Source organism: Rhinatrema bivittatum, chromosome 1 (assembly GCF_901001135.1).
Source record: "Rhinatrema bivittatum chromosome 1, aRhiBiv1.1, whole genome shotgun sequence".
Classification (NCBI taxonomy): Eukaryota; Metazoa; Chordata; class Amphibia; order Gymnophiona; family Rhinatrematidae; genus Rhinatrema; species Rhinatrema bivittatum.
This window is the reverse complement of record NC_042615.1, coordinates 610714845-610731380: the sequence shown is the minus strand read 5'-3', so window position 1 is coordinate 610731380 and position 16536 is coordinate 610714845. Positions and strand designations below refer to the sequence as shown.

The 16536-nt window shown below is 44.1% G+C and overlaps 1 protein-coding gene across 1 annotated transcript in view; it reads right to left on the bottom strand.

Annotated features, from left to right (window-relative positions):
* DTWD2 (DTW domain containing 2) overlaps positions 1 to 16536 on the bottom strand; it is a 399585-nt gene that overhangs the window by 8993 nt on the left and 374056 nt on the right. Inside the window, 1 exon segment of the mRNA XM_029570996.1 lies at positions 6385 to 6513. Within this exon segment, the coding sequence (XP_029426856.1) occupies positions 6385 to 6513 (129 nt within the window).

Below are 16536 nucleotides of genomic sequence, written 5' to 3'. Positions count from 1 at the left end.
GAGCAAACGATATGTAAAGCTCTATCACATTCCCCTCAATAGACAATATACTTTTTCAAGTTAGACAAACCCCAACTTTTATCCACTGTAGTCTTGCTTACAACAGCTACTGCTGCTGCTGTAACCAATTTCTTGAAAATTGAGGTTTATTCTGTTCTTGCCTTCCTATAACTTATGATTCCTGCCCACGGAACTACTCCCCGCGAGCAGGCTTCTCACCTCCTGTGCTGGTCCTTCCCGTCGTGGCCGGAGCCGCCGACGTTCTTCGCGGCAGGAGCCGCGGGCTTCGGGGTGCCTCGCTGGCATGGCGGGCCTGCCACCGTGTCTCTTCACGGCTGGGGCCGCAGTTGACGTCTGCTTCTTTACGGCCGAAGGCCAAAGTCCCTGGTCTCTCCTGGCGGCCGGAGCCGCCTTTGATCCCTCCTGCAGCGGCAGAAGCTGCTACTGATGTCGGGGCCTGCTCCTCGGCCCAGCCCTGCTCCCTTGTCATCAGCGTCTGTGCAGGGCTGCTGGCCATGGTCCTGCACAGCTTCCTGTTTCCTGCTTCTAGGCGCCGACGCGCGCCTCCTCTCCAGATTTAAAGGGCCCACGGCTGGATATGCCCTGGGCCCCACCTAAGGACTGTTTCCTGTCTCAGCCCTATAAGAGGGCTTTTCCTGCACTCCTGTGTTGCCTTGCATTGGAGTTTCCTGCCTCTGGAAGTCTTGTCTTCCAGTGCTTCGCCAGGTCTTCGTTCTTCGTTGGTGCTCCATGTCTCGTCTTACATCCTGTGGTTTCCTGATGTTCCATGTCTTCATGTTCCAAGGTTCCTAAGTCCAGGCTTCCTGATGTTTCGCTTCATGATGTTACGAGGTTCTGCTCCTCCTTTGCTCATTCTGAGTCTTCTTGACCCTCCAGCTCCTGTGTTCTCCAGATGACACCTTTCCTCGTTATTGGATTCTCATCCCAGCTGGATTCCCTTCTTGTGCTTCCGAGTCCTCCGGACCCTCCAGCTCCTGTGGTTCTCCAGATGACACCTAGCCTAGTCATTGGAGTTTCGTCTCAGCTGGATTCCCTTCCTGCGCTTGCCCCGCTCTCCGCGTGGTCTGTGACCAGCCTCTTCAGGTTGTGTAGGGTGCGCAGTGGGACAGGGTGGTTCGCGACCAGCCCATTGGGTCTGCCCATGTAGGGGGGCTGTGTAGGGCACCCTGAGAGACAGTGCCAATGTCCGAACCTTCCAAGCTTCTCGTCTCATCCAGACTCTTCCAAGTTCCTCGTCTCGTCTAGAGTCTTCCAAGTTCCTGGTCCACATCCACAATCTTCTCGTCTCGAGTCTTCTGTGTCACAAGGTCTCAGTCTGCCCTCATCCTCAGTCCAGCCTGCTGCTTCTAGCTGATACCTAGCAGCAGGTCCGAAAGTGCTGGGAATGGTCGTAGGACTGTTCAAATACCAACATTGCGTTGTTGGTCTTCCAGCAGCATGTAGGTCCGGCAGAGGATCAGACTTTGTATTCGCCCATGCTGGGACATGCCTCGCCAACCCTCGGTGCTGTCTTGGATTCATCTGGAGTTGTACCGAGGCCCAAGGGCACACAATCCCCTCAAGTTGGGATCGCTCTCCTAGCGATCCCCAACATAACAGTATGCAAGGCCTTCCTCCCAACAAACCCCTTTGTTATTCTACAGCTGGTCCAGAGAAGAGCAGTCAAGAGAAAGGCAACCACAATGATGTGGGGTCTCTATCGGAAGACTTATGAGGAGAGGCTGAAGGATAATATGTATACCCTGGAAGAGAGGAGGTGCAGGGGGGATATGATGCAGTACTTCAGAGACCTGAAAGGTTTTAATGATGCATGAAATTCAAACGTTTTCCATTGGAAAGCAAACAGTAGAACTAAGGTTCATAAAATGAGACTCCGGGCAACAGCAGGAAATATTTCTTCATGGAGAGAGTGGTGGATACCTTGAATGCCCTTCTGGAAGCGGTGGTGAGGATAAAAACAGTAAAGAAATTTAAAAAGGCATAGGATAAACATTACGGAGCCCTGAAGGCCAGAAACTGAAAATTAAGAAAAGGGTAAAAGGGTGCATGGAAGTAACCTGCACGGAATTGCAGTTACTACCTTAACAGAAGGCATGGAGTTTGCAACCCTTAGCTTTCATGATTTTGACCAACTGCAACATCTCTCTCCACTTTGGTTGGTGGGTGGGGGGGGGGGGGGGGGAGGAAATTGGATTCAGATGACAGCCAATGCTGGGCCCTGAATTTTACAGTATGGGGTACTGATGTGCAGACATTAGGGAAAAAGTACAGGATTGCTTCTACAGCCAAATCTAAAAGTAAAGCACATTCAAGCACCACTGTCTGAATTATCACGAAGGCTGCTCACCCCGTAAAAATGTTGCTAGCAATCCTATTCTTATGGGTTTGACAATTGCTTGGTTTCATTGAAAATACTATTAACCTTAACATAAGGCTTGAGGGTAAACTGCAAAGAATGGCAATTACTACCCTTTAAAGAAACATGGTGGTATCCTCAAGAAGTGGCAGGATACCATAAAAAACTTGCTGGGCAGACTGGATGGACCACTTGGTCTTTTTGTTACACACCCCATCCGTGCCCGGCCCGCGCATGGGCCTGCTCACCTCCATGGTTCCACAGCAGGTCCTGCATCGGCCTCCCTGGTGGCAGCTGCAAGCGCTTCCAGGCGCCAGGTCTTCCACTGCGCACCAGGCCTCACGCCGGAGCTCGGTGTCCTCGGCTGTGTTGGCCATGCCCCTACATGCGTGCTCGGACCACCCAGCCTCTTGTAGGGCCAAGGGCGGGTCCTAGCTCCGCTGCGCACACTGATTGATTCCCGGGCACGCCGACTTCCTATAAGGAAGTCCATGCTTGTACTTACTTGCCTTGGCAATCGGGTTAGTGTCTTTCTAGATTGTCACTGCGTCTGAACCTTGTTCCAAGTCACGTTCCAGGATCCTTCTGTTCCTGCCTTGTTCCTGCTTCCTAGTACTCCAGCGTCCTTCTGTTCCTGTTCGTCTGTCTGTCTCCCCAGGTAGTACCTCCGGACTGTCTCACTGGTACTGACCTTGGCTTGCTCCTTGACCTGCCTGCCTGCCGCCTGCCTCTTGACTCCAGTCTGCCACTCGACCTGCCTGCCCTGCTGCATGCCTCCTGTCTCCAGTCTGCCTCTCGACCTGCCTGCCTTCTGACCTCATCTTGTTCCTAGACTCATCTGCCTGCTGCCTGCCTTCTGACCTCGGCCTGCCTGTGACCTCGTCTGACCTCCAGAACCTGACCTCTGCTTTGCTGACTACTTCTCGGACTGACCCCTGGACTCTGACCTCTGCCTGTTTGACCATGTCTCTAGATTCTGGCTCTGTTCCTAGCCTTGTCATCACCTACGCTAATCTGGTCCTCCTTGTTCCATCTGAACTCCAGTCTCGAACCTGACTGCGCTCCCCTTCTGTCTGTGGGCACGCCGGACTTCCATTCTTCCAGGAGACTCTGCGAGGCCCACCTAAGTCCAAGCGGCCCATGTCCCTACGGGCTCCTCCGAGGGTGACCTCGGGCTTCCAGTAGTGAAGCTCATCCTAGCCTCTGTCTCCTCCAGTGCTCCGCCCCCTGGGGGCACATACCTCCTGGTCCCTACCACGGAGCCGTTCTCCACTGCTCCAGGACAAGGGTCCATCCCCGAGCGCAACACTGTTTATGCCAGCATTACTATGTTACTATATTTCAGAGCAATCCCTCTCAGCTTTGGAACTTTTCTATAATACACACTCATACTAACAATATTCACAATCATCTTTAAAATAAAACTAATCTACTGAACTGCTAACAATTAAAGAAATACCTCTTTTATACTCCCAACAACAAAGAAACAAGTTAAACAAACCCCAGCTTCTACCCAATGTAAAATCCTGCTTTCACCTGTTGTTGCAAATCCAGTCAGTAACTCAAAACCTCTCAGGGCTGGTACAACCCAGGTGACAGGCAGCATTATACCCACAGCTTGATTCATTGCCAGTCATGAATCAGGCTATGGCATACTCACAGTCAAAGCAATGCTAATGCCCCACATCCTCCCCCCTCCCCCCGCCCCCCCTGGGCACACTTCATGTAATATGCTGCAGACCATTGGGTGCTGCACCACGGTTGGCATCCTGTACCTCAAGATCCTAAGCCCAGCAAGGTTCCCAGCATCCTGATCGGGTGCTGCTTCTGGCTGCTCTGACTAAGGGCCCACCCCACTCAGCAGCTTTATAGGCTCAGCACCCAGGAGTTCCTGTGGTACGCCCTGATGATGTCATTGCTGCTCTGATATAAAAGGAAGCTCAGTCCTCTGAGCAGACACCTGAGCAAAAGATTAGGATTCTCAAGTTTCTGTGCATTGCTGTTTCTGTTCCCTGACTTCTCCTGAGACCCAGCCTGATTCCAGACTCTTCTTTTGCCTGCTGCCTGCCCTGATCTCTGCTTGCTTCTTGACGCTGTACAAATTCTGCCTGCCTCTCAATGCAGTACAAACTCTGCCTGCCTAGACTTTGGCCTACCTCTTGATCTTGAACGAACTTCTCCTGCCTCGACCCTGCCAGTCTGATCACACTTTTGTTTCTTGATTCCATTCTGGTGTCTTGGCCTTGACCATCAGCTGCTTCAGAGTGCACTCTCAAGCCCATGACACTTGGAAAGTAAGGAGAAAAGATGGGGGCCATATAAGGGCTCACTGTCCCTATATTCGGGCACTTGGCAACTGTCCAATATATATGCGTGGAGGTGAGCAAATACATTAGTTGTGTAGGCTTCAGGAAGTGGAGAGGAGGGCATTTTGTTTGTAGTAGTGTAGGCCTGGTTGGAGACATGAGCAGTGGTGTGTGGCATCATCATTGGTGGTGTCATCTATTGGGGGGGGGGAGGGGGAAACGGCACCAACATTTGAAAACCAGGGCAGCCACTTTGCAATAGCTGCCCTGAGTTTCATCTGTATGTCTGGTTTCCAATTGCCTCTGCCAAAGCCTGCCAATAAGATGCTGAATTAACTAGGGAAAGTCAAAATAGCATTGCATAGGAAGAAAAGAAAAGCAATGAGTAGGGGAATAGAAGAGTGACATGAATGTGGGAAGACATGAGGAAATGAAACAGGAGAAAAGGGAAATAAAAAATGGGGTGAGAGAAGGTAGAGGGAGATGGGATAGAAAAATAGAAAGGGCAGAGAAAGGCAAGGAAAAAAGGCATGGAGAAAACGAGTAGAGAGACAATGAGAGAAAAAACAAAGGTATAAAAGAAAAAGAAAGATTATGTTTTAAAGCCACAGCAAGATCCCTCTCCAAAACCCAGGTCACACCCACCCTGAATCTAACCACAGACGCCACTCTTTTCTAATGGCCGTGAAACAAGAGTTACTACTTCCTGGGGGGCTGTGATTCCTGCTTCTGCAGAGGCACTAGCCCCGCACAATCGGATACCTAGAAGATGGCTCTCCTACAGCCCAGTGCCCATGTGGCGAGGTCAGAGGAGCTGTAGGAAGCAAAGGGCTTTCCTGAAGGATAAAATCTGATGAAGTCCATGCTTTCGACTTTTCTGATTTTGATGCATGTAAAACAACTCTTACCATTTTGACAATGTGTGGGGTAAGGGGGAGCAATAAAGGGTAGTTTTCTGTAAAATTGTTTCCATATGTGTGTAACAGAAACTGATGCACCAGGAGTTCTGAACTCCTCCTGTGACTTATATGCCTGTATGCCAGCTAACACATTTTTTTAAAGTTCATTATTCTTCTACAAGTCTGTGCAAATGTCTTTTACTTTGCCCTTAAGGCACGGCAACATTCACAGCTTGGCCATGCTCACTGGCGTCCCTTTGCACCTCTTCCAGATGTGCATGTCATCCTGGCAGGGATAATGAGTAGAGAAGATAATGTATTCCACAGCACAGGGCAGGAACGGGGCTTATAAGATACATAAATCCCAAATCCATAATGTGCTGAGATAAGCAGTACTTTGCTACACTATTTTTGAACTCTGGGCTTAATTTTTCACACAGCTTCACATATGGAGAATTGAGCCCATGGCATTTTGTTACTTAACAGGACGAGACCCAAAGAAAAATTTCCTGTAAGCAAGTTGTATATCTTGCTTGCAGGAATGTGGAAACTGGTGACCACCTGAAATACCAAAACAAAACTGGGCAACCGCAATACCAGACATAGAAATGGACATTTCCATTGCTACCATAGCAATGGTAAACTATTTCTGGGTTTGGCTTTCGTGGTTATTCGATAAAGCAGCTGTAATACCAAGACATATATACTTTGAGTATACATACCCATGTTATTTGTCCCATTTGTTTATTCTTATTATATTTATATAAGGTGCATTCATTCTTTTAATATTTTCAGTACATACCTCCTGAATCACGTCATTCTTTTCCATGATTGCAAGAGCAACAGCTGCACACTCTAGTGTAGAAAGGCACGTATTGGTTGGCTGAGTCCGAATAACATACTGACTTGAAATGCTTGTTTTCAGCTGCACCTAAAAAGAAATAATACTACATATAGGTACCTATAGTACTATATCTGCTTCTGGTCCTGAAAGTAGGAAAGGTCTTCCATACAGCAACAAAATAAACAATAAGATAGTAACTCTCAAACTGGCAAGCAGGCACACATTTGCCCTCGTTCGTCAGCCTGCACTCATGGATGGTCTATTTTATAACTTGCACGCGTATACGTGCGCATGTTACAAAAGAGCCTGGCCGCGCGCGCACGTGCCGCTTCTACCACGTAAACGGGGGGATTTTAAAAGGGGTGCGTGCCAATGTCACTTCTAGTTTTGCCAGTTTGTCCCCAGTTCGCCCAGTTAAGAGATAGTTCTTCTAAATTTCCCTGGTTTAATAGCCTTCCCTTCCCTCCAGTAATCATTGACCTTTAAAACCCCACAGATCTGCCTACTTATTTTTATTTTATAACTTATACAGCATTCATAGCAGAAGCAAAGATATGTGGCAGGGTCCCCAATGTGCGTTGGATTGCGAATTTACACGCACATCTCATCTGCATGCCCTGAAACCACCATATAGTTTCATATACAAACATATTATATCAAGCCACCCATAATATATACATATAGAACATTCAAAGGACATATCATCATGCAAATTTAAAATCTTAAAAGCACAACAGCAAAAACTGTTATAAAAAAATTCCCCATTCAGATTTAAGACCTGCAGGGGCAGTTGTGTTTAACTGATAAATAGGTCTTTGTTCAGTTTGCAGCAAATGGGCATAGATGTCACTGCCACATAGGTTAACTTTAAACTGCTGCAAAGCAAAAACTGCAGTTGCTCGCTTCAATGCCTGCAGTAGACCAGTGTTGTGTAAAATGATGCTTCGGCCTGCAGAGTGTTAATACTACAGCTATGTTCAGTAATGCAGGCCTTCAAATTACAAATAGTTTTTCAAATACATATATGAAAGAATCAGACACTGTATAATAACATATATAGAACATAAGATGTACCATCAGTGCTCAACTTCAAAACATAGGGGCAGATTTTAAAAGCCCTGCGCGCCGGTGCGCCTATGTTGCATTGGCCGCCGGCGAACGTAAGTCCCAGGGCTTTGCTTGGGGGGCGTATCGGGCGCATGTTGGGGGCGGCGCAGCATTCAGGGGCGTTCCGGGGCGGGGCCGTGGGTGTGGTGCCAGCCCGTGGGCGTTCCGTGGGCGTGGCCGAGACCTCCGAACCAGCTGAGGAATGGCGTGCTGGCAGCCGGCCGGCGCGCACAAGTTACGCCTGCCTCGGGCAGGCGTAACTTTCTGAACAAAGGTAGGGGGGGATTTAGTTAGGGCTGGGGGGTGGGTTAGGTAGGAGAAAAGAGGGGAAGGTGGGGGGGCCGGAAAAAAAGTTCCCTCCGAGGCCGCTCCGATTTCGGAATGGCCTCGGAGGGAATGGAGGCAGGCTGCTCGGCTTGGCGCGCGCAGGTTGCACAATTGTGCACCCCCCTTCGTGCGCCGACCCTGGATTTTATAACATGCGCACGGCAGCATGCGCATGTTATAAAATTGGGCGTAGATTTGTTCGCGACGGGTTGCGCGAACAAATCTACGCCGGCGCATAACTTTAAAAATCTATCCCATACTGTTTACCAGTCTGGGGATAAACAAACAGAATGAGGAAGAGAGTTCACATACAGAAAAAGCTCTACAGGGATGATGACCAAGAAGCCTTGAAGAAACAGACAAGGGGGCAAAAAATAGGATACAAACAGGTCATATAAGTTCCAAGCAAAATCGATAAACAAGATCTAGTGATAACTGAAATCTTTGAAGTATGAATGTTATATGGTAACACACACAATATACCATCTGAAGATACAGAAGGCTTTCTCTGCATTAAGTCATGGTTTAAAAAAATAGTTCTCTTATTCACCAATTTTGAATACACTCTTTAAAAAAAAATAAAAATCTGCATACCCATAGATTGAATTTAAAGTTTTCTGAGGATATGCTCACCCTACAAAGAAGAAAGAACTGACCCTGAGGAATGCCCTCCTTCATCCTGCATGGTTGACAACCATCAAAATAAAGGAAGTCAATCCTGTCAGTGAACTTTCTAAAAATAGAGATTATGAAACTATGAACAGGAATCTTTACTACATATCCAAAAAAGAAGTCTGACCAGAATTTAACAAATAAGTGAATTTCAAATTACTGTTCAAGGATTTATAAACTATATTAACTCAACAGTGCCTTACCACACCCAAAAAATATAAATTCACCTTAACCAAATATTTTCAAAGAGAAATAAGAGGGGTATAAAAGTTGTTCCTCAAATGGAATCTCATAAAGGCAGGCAATATGGGGGCCATAGTAGCCCCCTACCTCCATGCCTGTAATCTGCTGGTAATATTCATCCTTAAACAAAAAATCATTTTTGGGAGAATTAATGAAGTTTAACCAAAAATTCAGTAGAAACCTGAAGATTAGAAGATCTTCAATCTAAAACCTTACAAATCACTTATACTAGCTCCATCTGGAGAATATTGAAATATAAAGATTCAATATCTAAACTGACCAAAAAAAACCCCCTCATCATCCAGAACAAAAGAAACTTGGCTCAATGAAAGAATAAAATGAGATGAATCACAGACATAAGACCCGACAAGTGGAATACAAGGCTGAAGAATTTTGCCAGGGAATATTGATAAAGGTTCTAATAACCAGTCCCTGAAACAATCAGCCCTCCTGGTGGAACTGTAAGCAATTTATGAATCTTCGGCAAAATATAAAAGGTAGGTGTACACAGATAAGTCTCAACAAGAAACTGAGCTTCCTTCATAGAGATATATTTCTCAACAAGACCCTTGGATATAATATCAGAAATAGATCTAGACAGGTCAGCAAAGGAATCAGAGGGAAGTTTTACATGATAAGAATCATAAAGTTGTCTATATGCCTTCCCATACATCCATCTTTGCCAGCCTGATTACGATATTCACGGCAAACAAGTAAACAGCTATTTGCTCCAATCTAGTGACATTCATATAAGATGGACAGAGATAGAGATTGGTTGAATTTGATGTGGCTCATTTAAAACAAACACTCAAAGGCCAAAATTAAAGGATCAGTATTCCTCAGTCTGGAAGGATCCATGTAGATTTAGTAGAAATGACAAACGGGGGACTAATCATGAAGCAACAACTGAATCTAACGTCCAAAAAAAATGAAACAGAGAAAGTCTAATCTCAAAAAGATCACATATAACTAAGAAAAAAATATAACCCTTTGTTCAAAACAGAATCTTCAGTAGGCAACAATAAATGTTGAGACAAATTTAAGATGGATCCGTAGTGCTGGATGCAAAGCAAATCCAAGTGCATAGATGTAGCAGAAATGTGAGATCTCAAAGGGGGGGCTGACCCGTAAATTTGGAGACCCCAGCCAACTCATCCGATCCCCTAAAAAAGTAAGCCAAAATCTATTATCATTATCTGATGGATCATCTGAAGATAAGTCAAAGGAAGTGGGAATGATTGTGATGGCCTGGGTAAACATAACCAAGACCAATGTTCAAAAACCTAGAAAATAGATAATCTATCTTGCATAGTCAGTGGTTAAATGTCCCACTGATTATCCATAGTTGGATAACTTTAAACTGGCTATTTTTGAATATCACAGATTAGATATAAAGTTATCTGGTTATGGTTAGTCAGATAACTTGAGCCTTAACTGTATTTTTAAAAAAATATAGCCAAATAAGTGGCAAAGTGCAGGGTTTGGGGGGGAGGAATCAAACAAAAAGGATTGCTGGGCCTACTGGCCCAAATACAGCTCTCCTCCTTCCTCTCACCCAAGCTTCAAATGCTTGGCCCTGCTGTGCCAAGCCTGCATCCTCCTTGCCAAAACCCCCTCCATCTCATTACTTTCAAAATATAACGGTGAGAGAGTTAATGCTACTGCTCTCTTCCCCCCCCCCCCCCCGCTCCTGAGTATTGTCTAATTTGTTAAAAATTGTACTCTCTAGCAACCCTCCCTCCCTACACTCCAACCCTGCCCTTCTACCACTTTAATTCAGTTTCGTCCACAGCCCGAATCATGGTAGCAGCCTACCATGCCCCAGGACTGACGCTTCTTCCATCACTAAGCAGCTACGTCAAAAGCCCATGCTTCCAACATAGCCCCTTGAAAGCGCAATGCTGAAGCCTTTGCTTCCAGCGTTGCTGTCTAGAGATGGCAGACATGCTGGGCTCAGGAGGCAGTAGAATGCTACTGTGACCCGGGCTGAAGACTAAACTGAATTAAGATACTGGGAGAGTGGAAGGGAGGAGGCAGAGCCTCGGACATTATGATTTTTAATAAATTGGAAAGGACTCAGGAACTGGAGGGGTGGAACAGCGATTGCCATCTGCTCTAGCCCATATATTTTTAAAGTAATGAGATGGAGAGGATTCTGGTAAGAAGGATGTAGGCTCTGCCTGGAAGGGCCAAGCATTTGGAACTCAGATGAGAGGGAGGAGAGGAGCTGCGTTAAGTACAGTAGACTTGTGATTTTATTTTTAAAACTATGCAATTTGTCATTTAACCGGCTATATACATATTTTTTAATGTAGCCAGTTAAGGCTAAAGTTATCCGGGAACATGTTGTTGTATATAACTTTAGACCTGCTCTCAGGCATGTCTTAAGTTAACCGAATAACAAACTCAGCTAACTTGAAATACCAGTATTAGCAAGATAAGTTATTTAGCAAACTCAACCCCACTCCAAAATTCCCACAACGCTAAATCTTAGCTGTATAATGACTTATTCTAACTTTTAGCCAGATAAGGGGAATATTTTAAACTAGCCACATACAGGGTCACTCATCAAAACGCACCTGCGATAGCACCATGACACATGCAATACTAATGGTATTGCATTCCGTGAAATTTTTCATAGGACGGGGATCAGGGAGGAGTCTGGGTGGGATTAATGAAAATAAAGGGCATTTTCATGCCGTCCGATAGTGCACCGCATGCTATCAATGCCAGAAATAACTACACTTTTTTTCCTGGCGTTAAGCTGTGCGAGATGGCCGAAACGGTCATAACACAATTTGCGATAAAGATTGCATTTCTGGGCTTGGGGAGAGGGAAGGAGTGAGAGAGAGAGAGAGCAAGAGCGAGCGAGACTCAAGGGAGGCCTTCACAGTATTCAACTATTTATATCACTATAGGAAGGCCATCTAATAACTTGAGGTGAGGTTTTGGTGGTGGTTTAGGGTTTTGGGGCCAGTTTTACATGCAACGTGAAATATATGAACAGCACAGTACACCTCAGTGAAGATTTGATGTCATTTGGAGTGAGGAAAGTCTCACAAAGATGAGATTTCCACAATATTCACTCGCCCTGGCACTAGTCTTGTACTTTAAACATTTAATGGTTCTCATGAGTTAGAGTTCAATCAAGCAAGGGTTTCAGAAATAACAATTAGATATACATTTTTGTTTTCAGAGATTGGAAATTCACAGATGATTATGCTGCATTTAGCAAGCTGTTAATTAACAGCAGTTGAAGTCTTGAGACACAGAATTGGCAAATCGACATTCAAAGTTTAGATAAATGTTTGCTTAAAAAGACTGGTTTGAAAAATGTTTTATACAACAATAACCAGATACAGGCATTAATACCAATATTTTGTACAATATTTAATTTTTCTAGTACAATCAACAATAAGAGATAGAGATCTCGTCACTAAATACTGTCCAGGGTATCAATGCATGAATAGTTATGAACCATATTTTCCCCTGAGGAAACCTGTTTGGCGAAACAGAGGCCTTTGTAGGGACAGAAAGAATATGTGATATAGCAGAAAAAGAACAGAGTCTACAGAAACATCACTGGAACAAAAGTCCTGAGAAAACTACAAAACATCCTTTCTTGTGAACTGTGATTCAACTGTATCCCCTTTTTAATGAAGGAATCTTCTATGTGACTCATTTGCAATTCACAAAGTGTCTTTCTTGAAGTCCAGCTCTATTGTAAGTGTTTCATTGTTTCATTACAAGCACTCTGTATATATTTTGAAAATGTTTTATGTTGATATCTATATATGTTATAAATCCATAACACTACAGAAGCGGTATGAATAAGGGTTGATTGACTAGGGCAAGCGATAAATATATGTGTGTGTTTTTGTGCCAATTTTATTTTTTGAATAGTTTTCATATTCTTTGCCATTGTGTAATAAAGTTTGCAACATTAAGCATCTTTTAAAATATTAGTAGTGTTACTCACCCTATTTTATGGTTCTCTGACTGATATACCATTTTAGGTACCCACATATTTTTATCTTATTTAAAGCCTAGATCCAAAATACTAGATATATATACATATATATATAAACATATATACACACATACACATACCAAACCCTTACAGAACAAATATATCAAAATCACCACCAAGAAAACTCTTTTACATATAATCCTCAAAGACCGCTACAAATACCCACGGTCAGAACAACTTCTTCCACAAAGCTACTTCAAAAATAAATTGCCAACATTTTCCAAACATCACAGACGATTTTCCAGATGTTGCAGACACAGAAGGTCGAACCAGCACCAGATCAATGCACACAACGCTGACTCTCCAATGTTAAACTTTAAATATCAACCGATGTTCACAAAATTTAGGTGATAGCCAATACTGCCTGGCATGAGCTCATCTTTCGTCTCAATGAAGAGGCTGTGTCAGGGGAAACTAAAACCTAAAAATAAGCACACACACAACAAAATCTAAAACATATAAACCAAAACAAAATGATCCAAAACATCACTTACCTAATTATACTCCAAACACCCCGATTCCATAGCAACGTTTTGCACAGAATATCTAACACCATAAGAACAATTTTTAACAAAGCAACACTACTAAAAAAAACTCAGAAATCATGTCCAAAACAACTTTCAAAAAAAGCTTACCTCAAAGGCAATTTCTTTAAACACTTCAAAAAGAGGGACCAGTGACTGACCGCAAGTGTTACGGCCCTGGGCCGTGCCCCGGATCCTTCACTCACCTCGAGGCCAGCCCGGGACGCTGCGCTGCCGATTCAGCCTTCCCAGGCCTCAGCTGCGGCGCTCCCTCCTCGAGGGAGACGCCGGCGTCCCGTCGCATCTGGCCACGCCCCCTAGGCGCGCACGCGCGCGCAGGGGTTCGGGGTTTAAAGGGGCCAGTGCGGGAAACTCGGGGGACGCCCTCAGGGTGACGTCAGACACTGCAGGGTATTTAAACCCTGCAGATTGGCCTAAACCTCGCCTTGCAACGAGGTTCGCTCAGTTCCCCTGAGTCTCTAGTTGCTTTGTTTGGACTCTGGTTCGTCTCTGCTGACTTCTGACCTGGCTCCGTTCCCTGACTATGTCTTCGGCTTTCGCCCCTGGCTTTGGTTTGGATCTCTGACTTCTGGCTTATGACCCAGCTTCACTCCTGGACTCCGACTTTGGCTTCTTCCACCACCTCTGGTATCCAGTACTCGCTGGCCCAGAGGATTCTCCTAAGTCCCAGTGGCTCGGGCTCTCATGGGCTCCTCCCGGGGGAGCCACGGGCTTCCGAGGGTGAAGACTCTTCCAGCCTCCTGGGCCCAGCCGTCCTCTTCGTCCACCTCTCCGGACGCTGCCTGGATCCTTGGTCGCATAGGGTAACGCCTAAGTCCAAGAGGCCCGGGTTCCTATGGGCTCCTCCTGGGGGGACCTCGGGCTTCCAGTGGTGAAGTCTTCTCCAGAGTCTCTTCAGCGCCGCCTCCCGGCTGTGACGCTTCCTATGGGTTCCCACAGTATTCCATCTGTGGGAACCCATAGCCTCAGCCGGTCCAAGGGTCCACGACCGAAACAGCAAGGATACAAAGAATGATGAACTTAAACTTACAAAGCAACAGCTTTTAACTCATAGAACAAACTCAAATCTACCCAATCAGCATTTACCTCAGTCATCCTCATAAGTCGATAACCTACCCAGGTCATGCCTACCTGGGAAACAAAACCAATCAGAAACCAATACAATCTGTCTCTACTAAGCCACAACACTATCAACCCTTACTCACAAGTACCCAGGTTTTTGTTTTTTTTTAAACTATTTTATATATGTCTCCCAACTCACTTAAGCTCAGTCATTGCAAGGACATTCCTCAGCTGGGTACCATGCACCATAATTCCTTCCAAAATATACACATTATGGGATAGATTTTAAAAAAATACATGCAATTTGAAAATTGGCCGGGTGCATAAGCCCCAGGATTTACGCGCACCGGGGTTGTAAAATCTGGCCTTAAGTAATTAATCTGTTTATTAAAACATTTGGATCCCTAACAACTTCGTTATTCTTCCCCTGATTCACATATGAGCCTATAGAATTTTCATAATGCTAAAAGGGTATAAACAATACAATTAAAGGAACTGTTTTATAACACTGCAAGTGCATAAATATAATCGGCTACTAACCATACTGCCATCATTTCATTATATGCAATGATTGAAGCCACGGAGGGCTCCACTTGTTCCAAATGATGAAAATAAATCATAGTATCATTAAATATAAGTTCTACTATATATGGTATCAGTGGAGGAAGAGGCTACCATAATATACTATTACTTGTACTTTCTTTAATCTCCTCTAATATCACTGAATTAGATATAAAAGTTGTTTAATACTGTTAAGTTCATAGGATATATTATAATTTGTTTCATTCTTTTCAGCATGTAAGCCAAATGAAGAGCTTTATCTGTAAAACAACTGCACTAAAATAAAGAAGAGTCCCCCTAATGCAGATCCTCCTTCGAAACAAGGATCCATGTCGGGATTATCATTTTTGATGCGAGGGACATTTTAAGAAGAAACATTCTAAAAACATGTGTGGATTTTATTTGCAAAACCATAAAATATTTGAATTATTGATGGACTCAGACCAATGATTATTTAGAAAATAATGAAGTCTGTAACACCGGTAGTGTCTAATGTGATGGTCTTTAGCTAAAGGATTTTGTTTAAAATGGTTGATATATTGGGGAAATATAGTACATGGTAGTAGCCTCTTCTTCCGTTGACACCATTTATAGTAGAAGTGGTTCTTGGATTAGGTGTTATGATAAAACCAGCACAAGTAAATATCACCTCAGCTCAACACAATTCATCAACGTGGCCTCAAGTGTTTATTTATACTGAAGACGTTTTTTGAAAGAGACATTTCTGAGGAATTAAAAGTGAATAATAGTACCTCTTCCTGGTCTGACTTGCCAATAAAACATAAGTGAGTAAGAGCAGAATTACCTAGTGCCACTTTATTGCAATATGTAAAATAGGTAGAACAATATATGACACAGAGGGTCCTTTGCATTAATAAAGAACAGAATATCTTCAATGAGAACAATGAATTCATTAGCAAATGTTTGACTATACTCAAGTCTCTCTGGATCTAATGCTTTAAATAGAGACCACTAAAAAGATCACGGATTCATTGAAAGTCTCAGCTGATGCAGCTACGATTTAGTTACAAATGTCTTCCACAATTGAATGCTATGAAAAAAAGTGTTGAGAAACACGCTGGTGCTATTGAACAATTCAGGTTTTCATTAAATCACCTGGACCGGATGATATACACCCCAGAATTCTGAAAGAACTAAAAAATGAAATTTCAGACCTATTAGTAAAAATTTGTAACCTATCATTAAAATCATTCATTGTACCTGAAGACTGGAGGATAGCAAATGTAACCCCAATATTTAAAAAGGGCTCCAGGAGCGCTCCCGGAAACTACAGACCGGTTAGCCTGACTTCAGTGCCAGGAAAAATAGTGGAAAGTATTCTAAACATCAAAATCACAAAACATATAGAAAGACATGGTTTAATGGAACAAAGTCAGCATGGCTTTACCCAAGGCAAGTCTTGCCTCACAAATCTGCTTCACTTTTTAGAAGGAGTTAATAAACATGTGGATAAAGGTGAACCAGTAGATGTAGTCTACTTGGATTTTCAGAAGGCGTTTGACAAAGTTTTTCATGAGAGCCTTCTAGGAAAAGTAAAAAGTC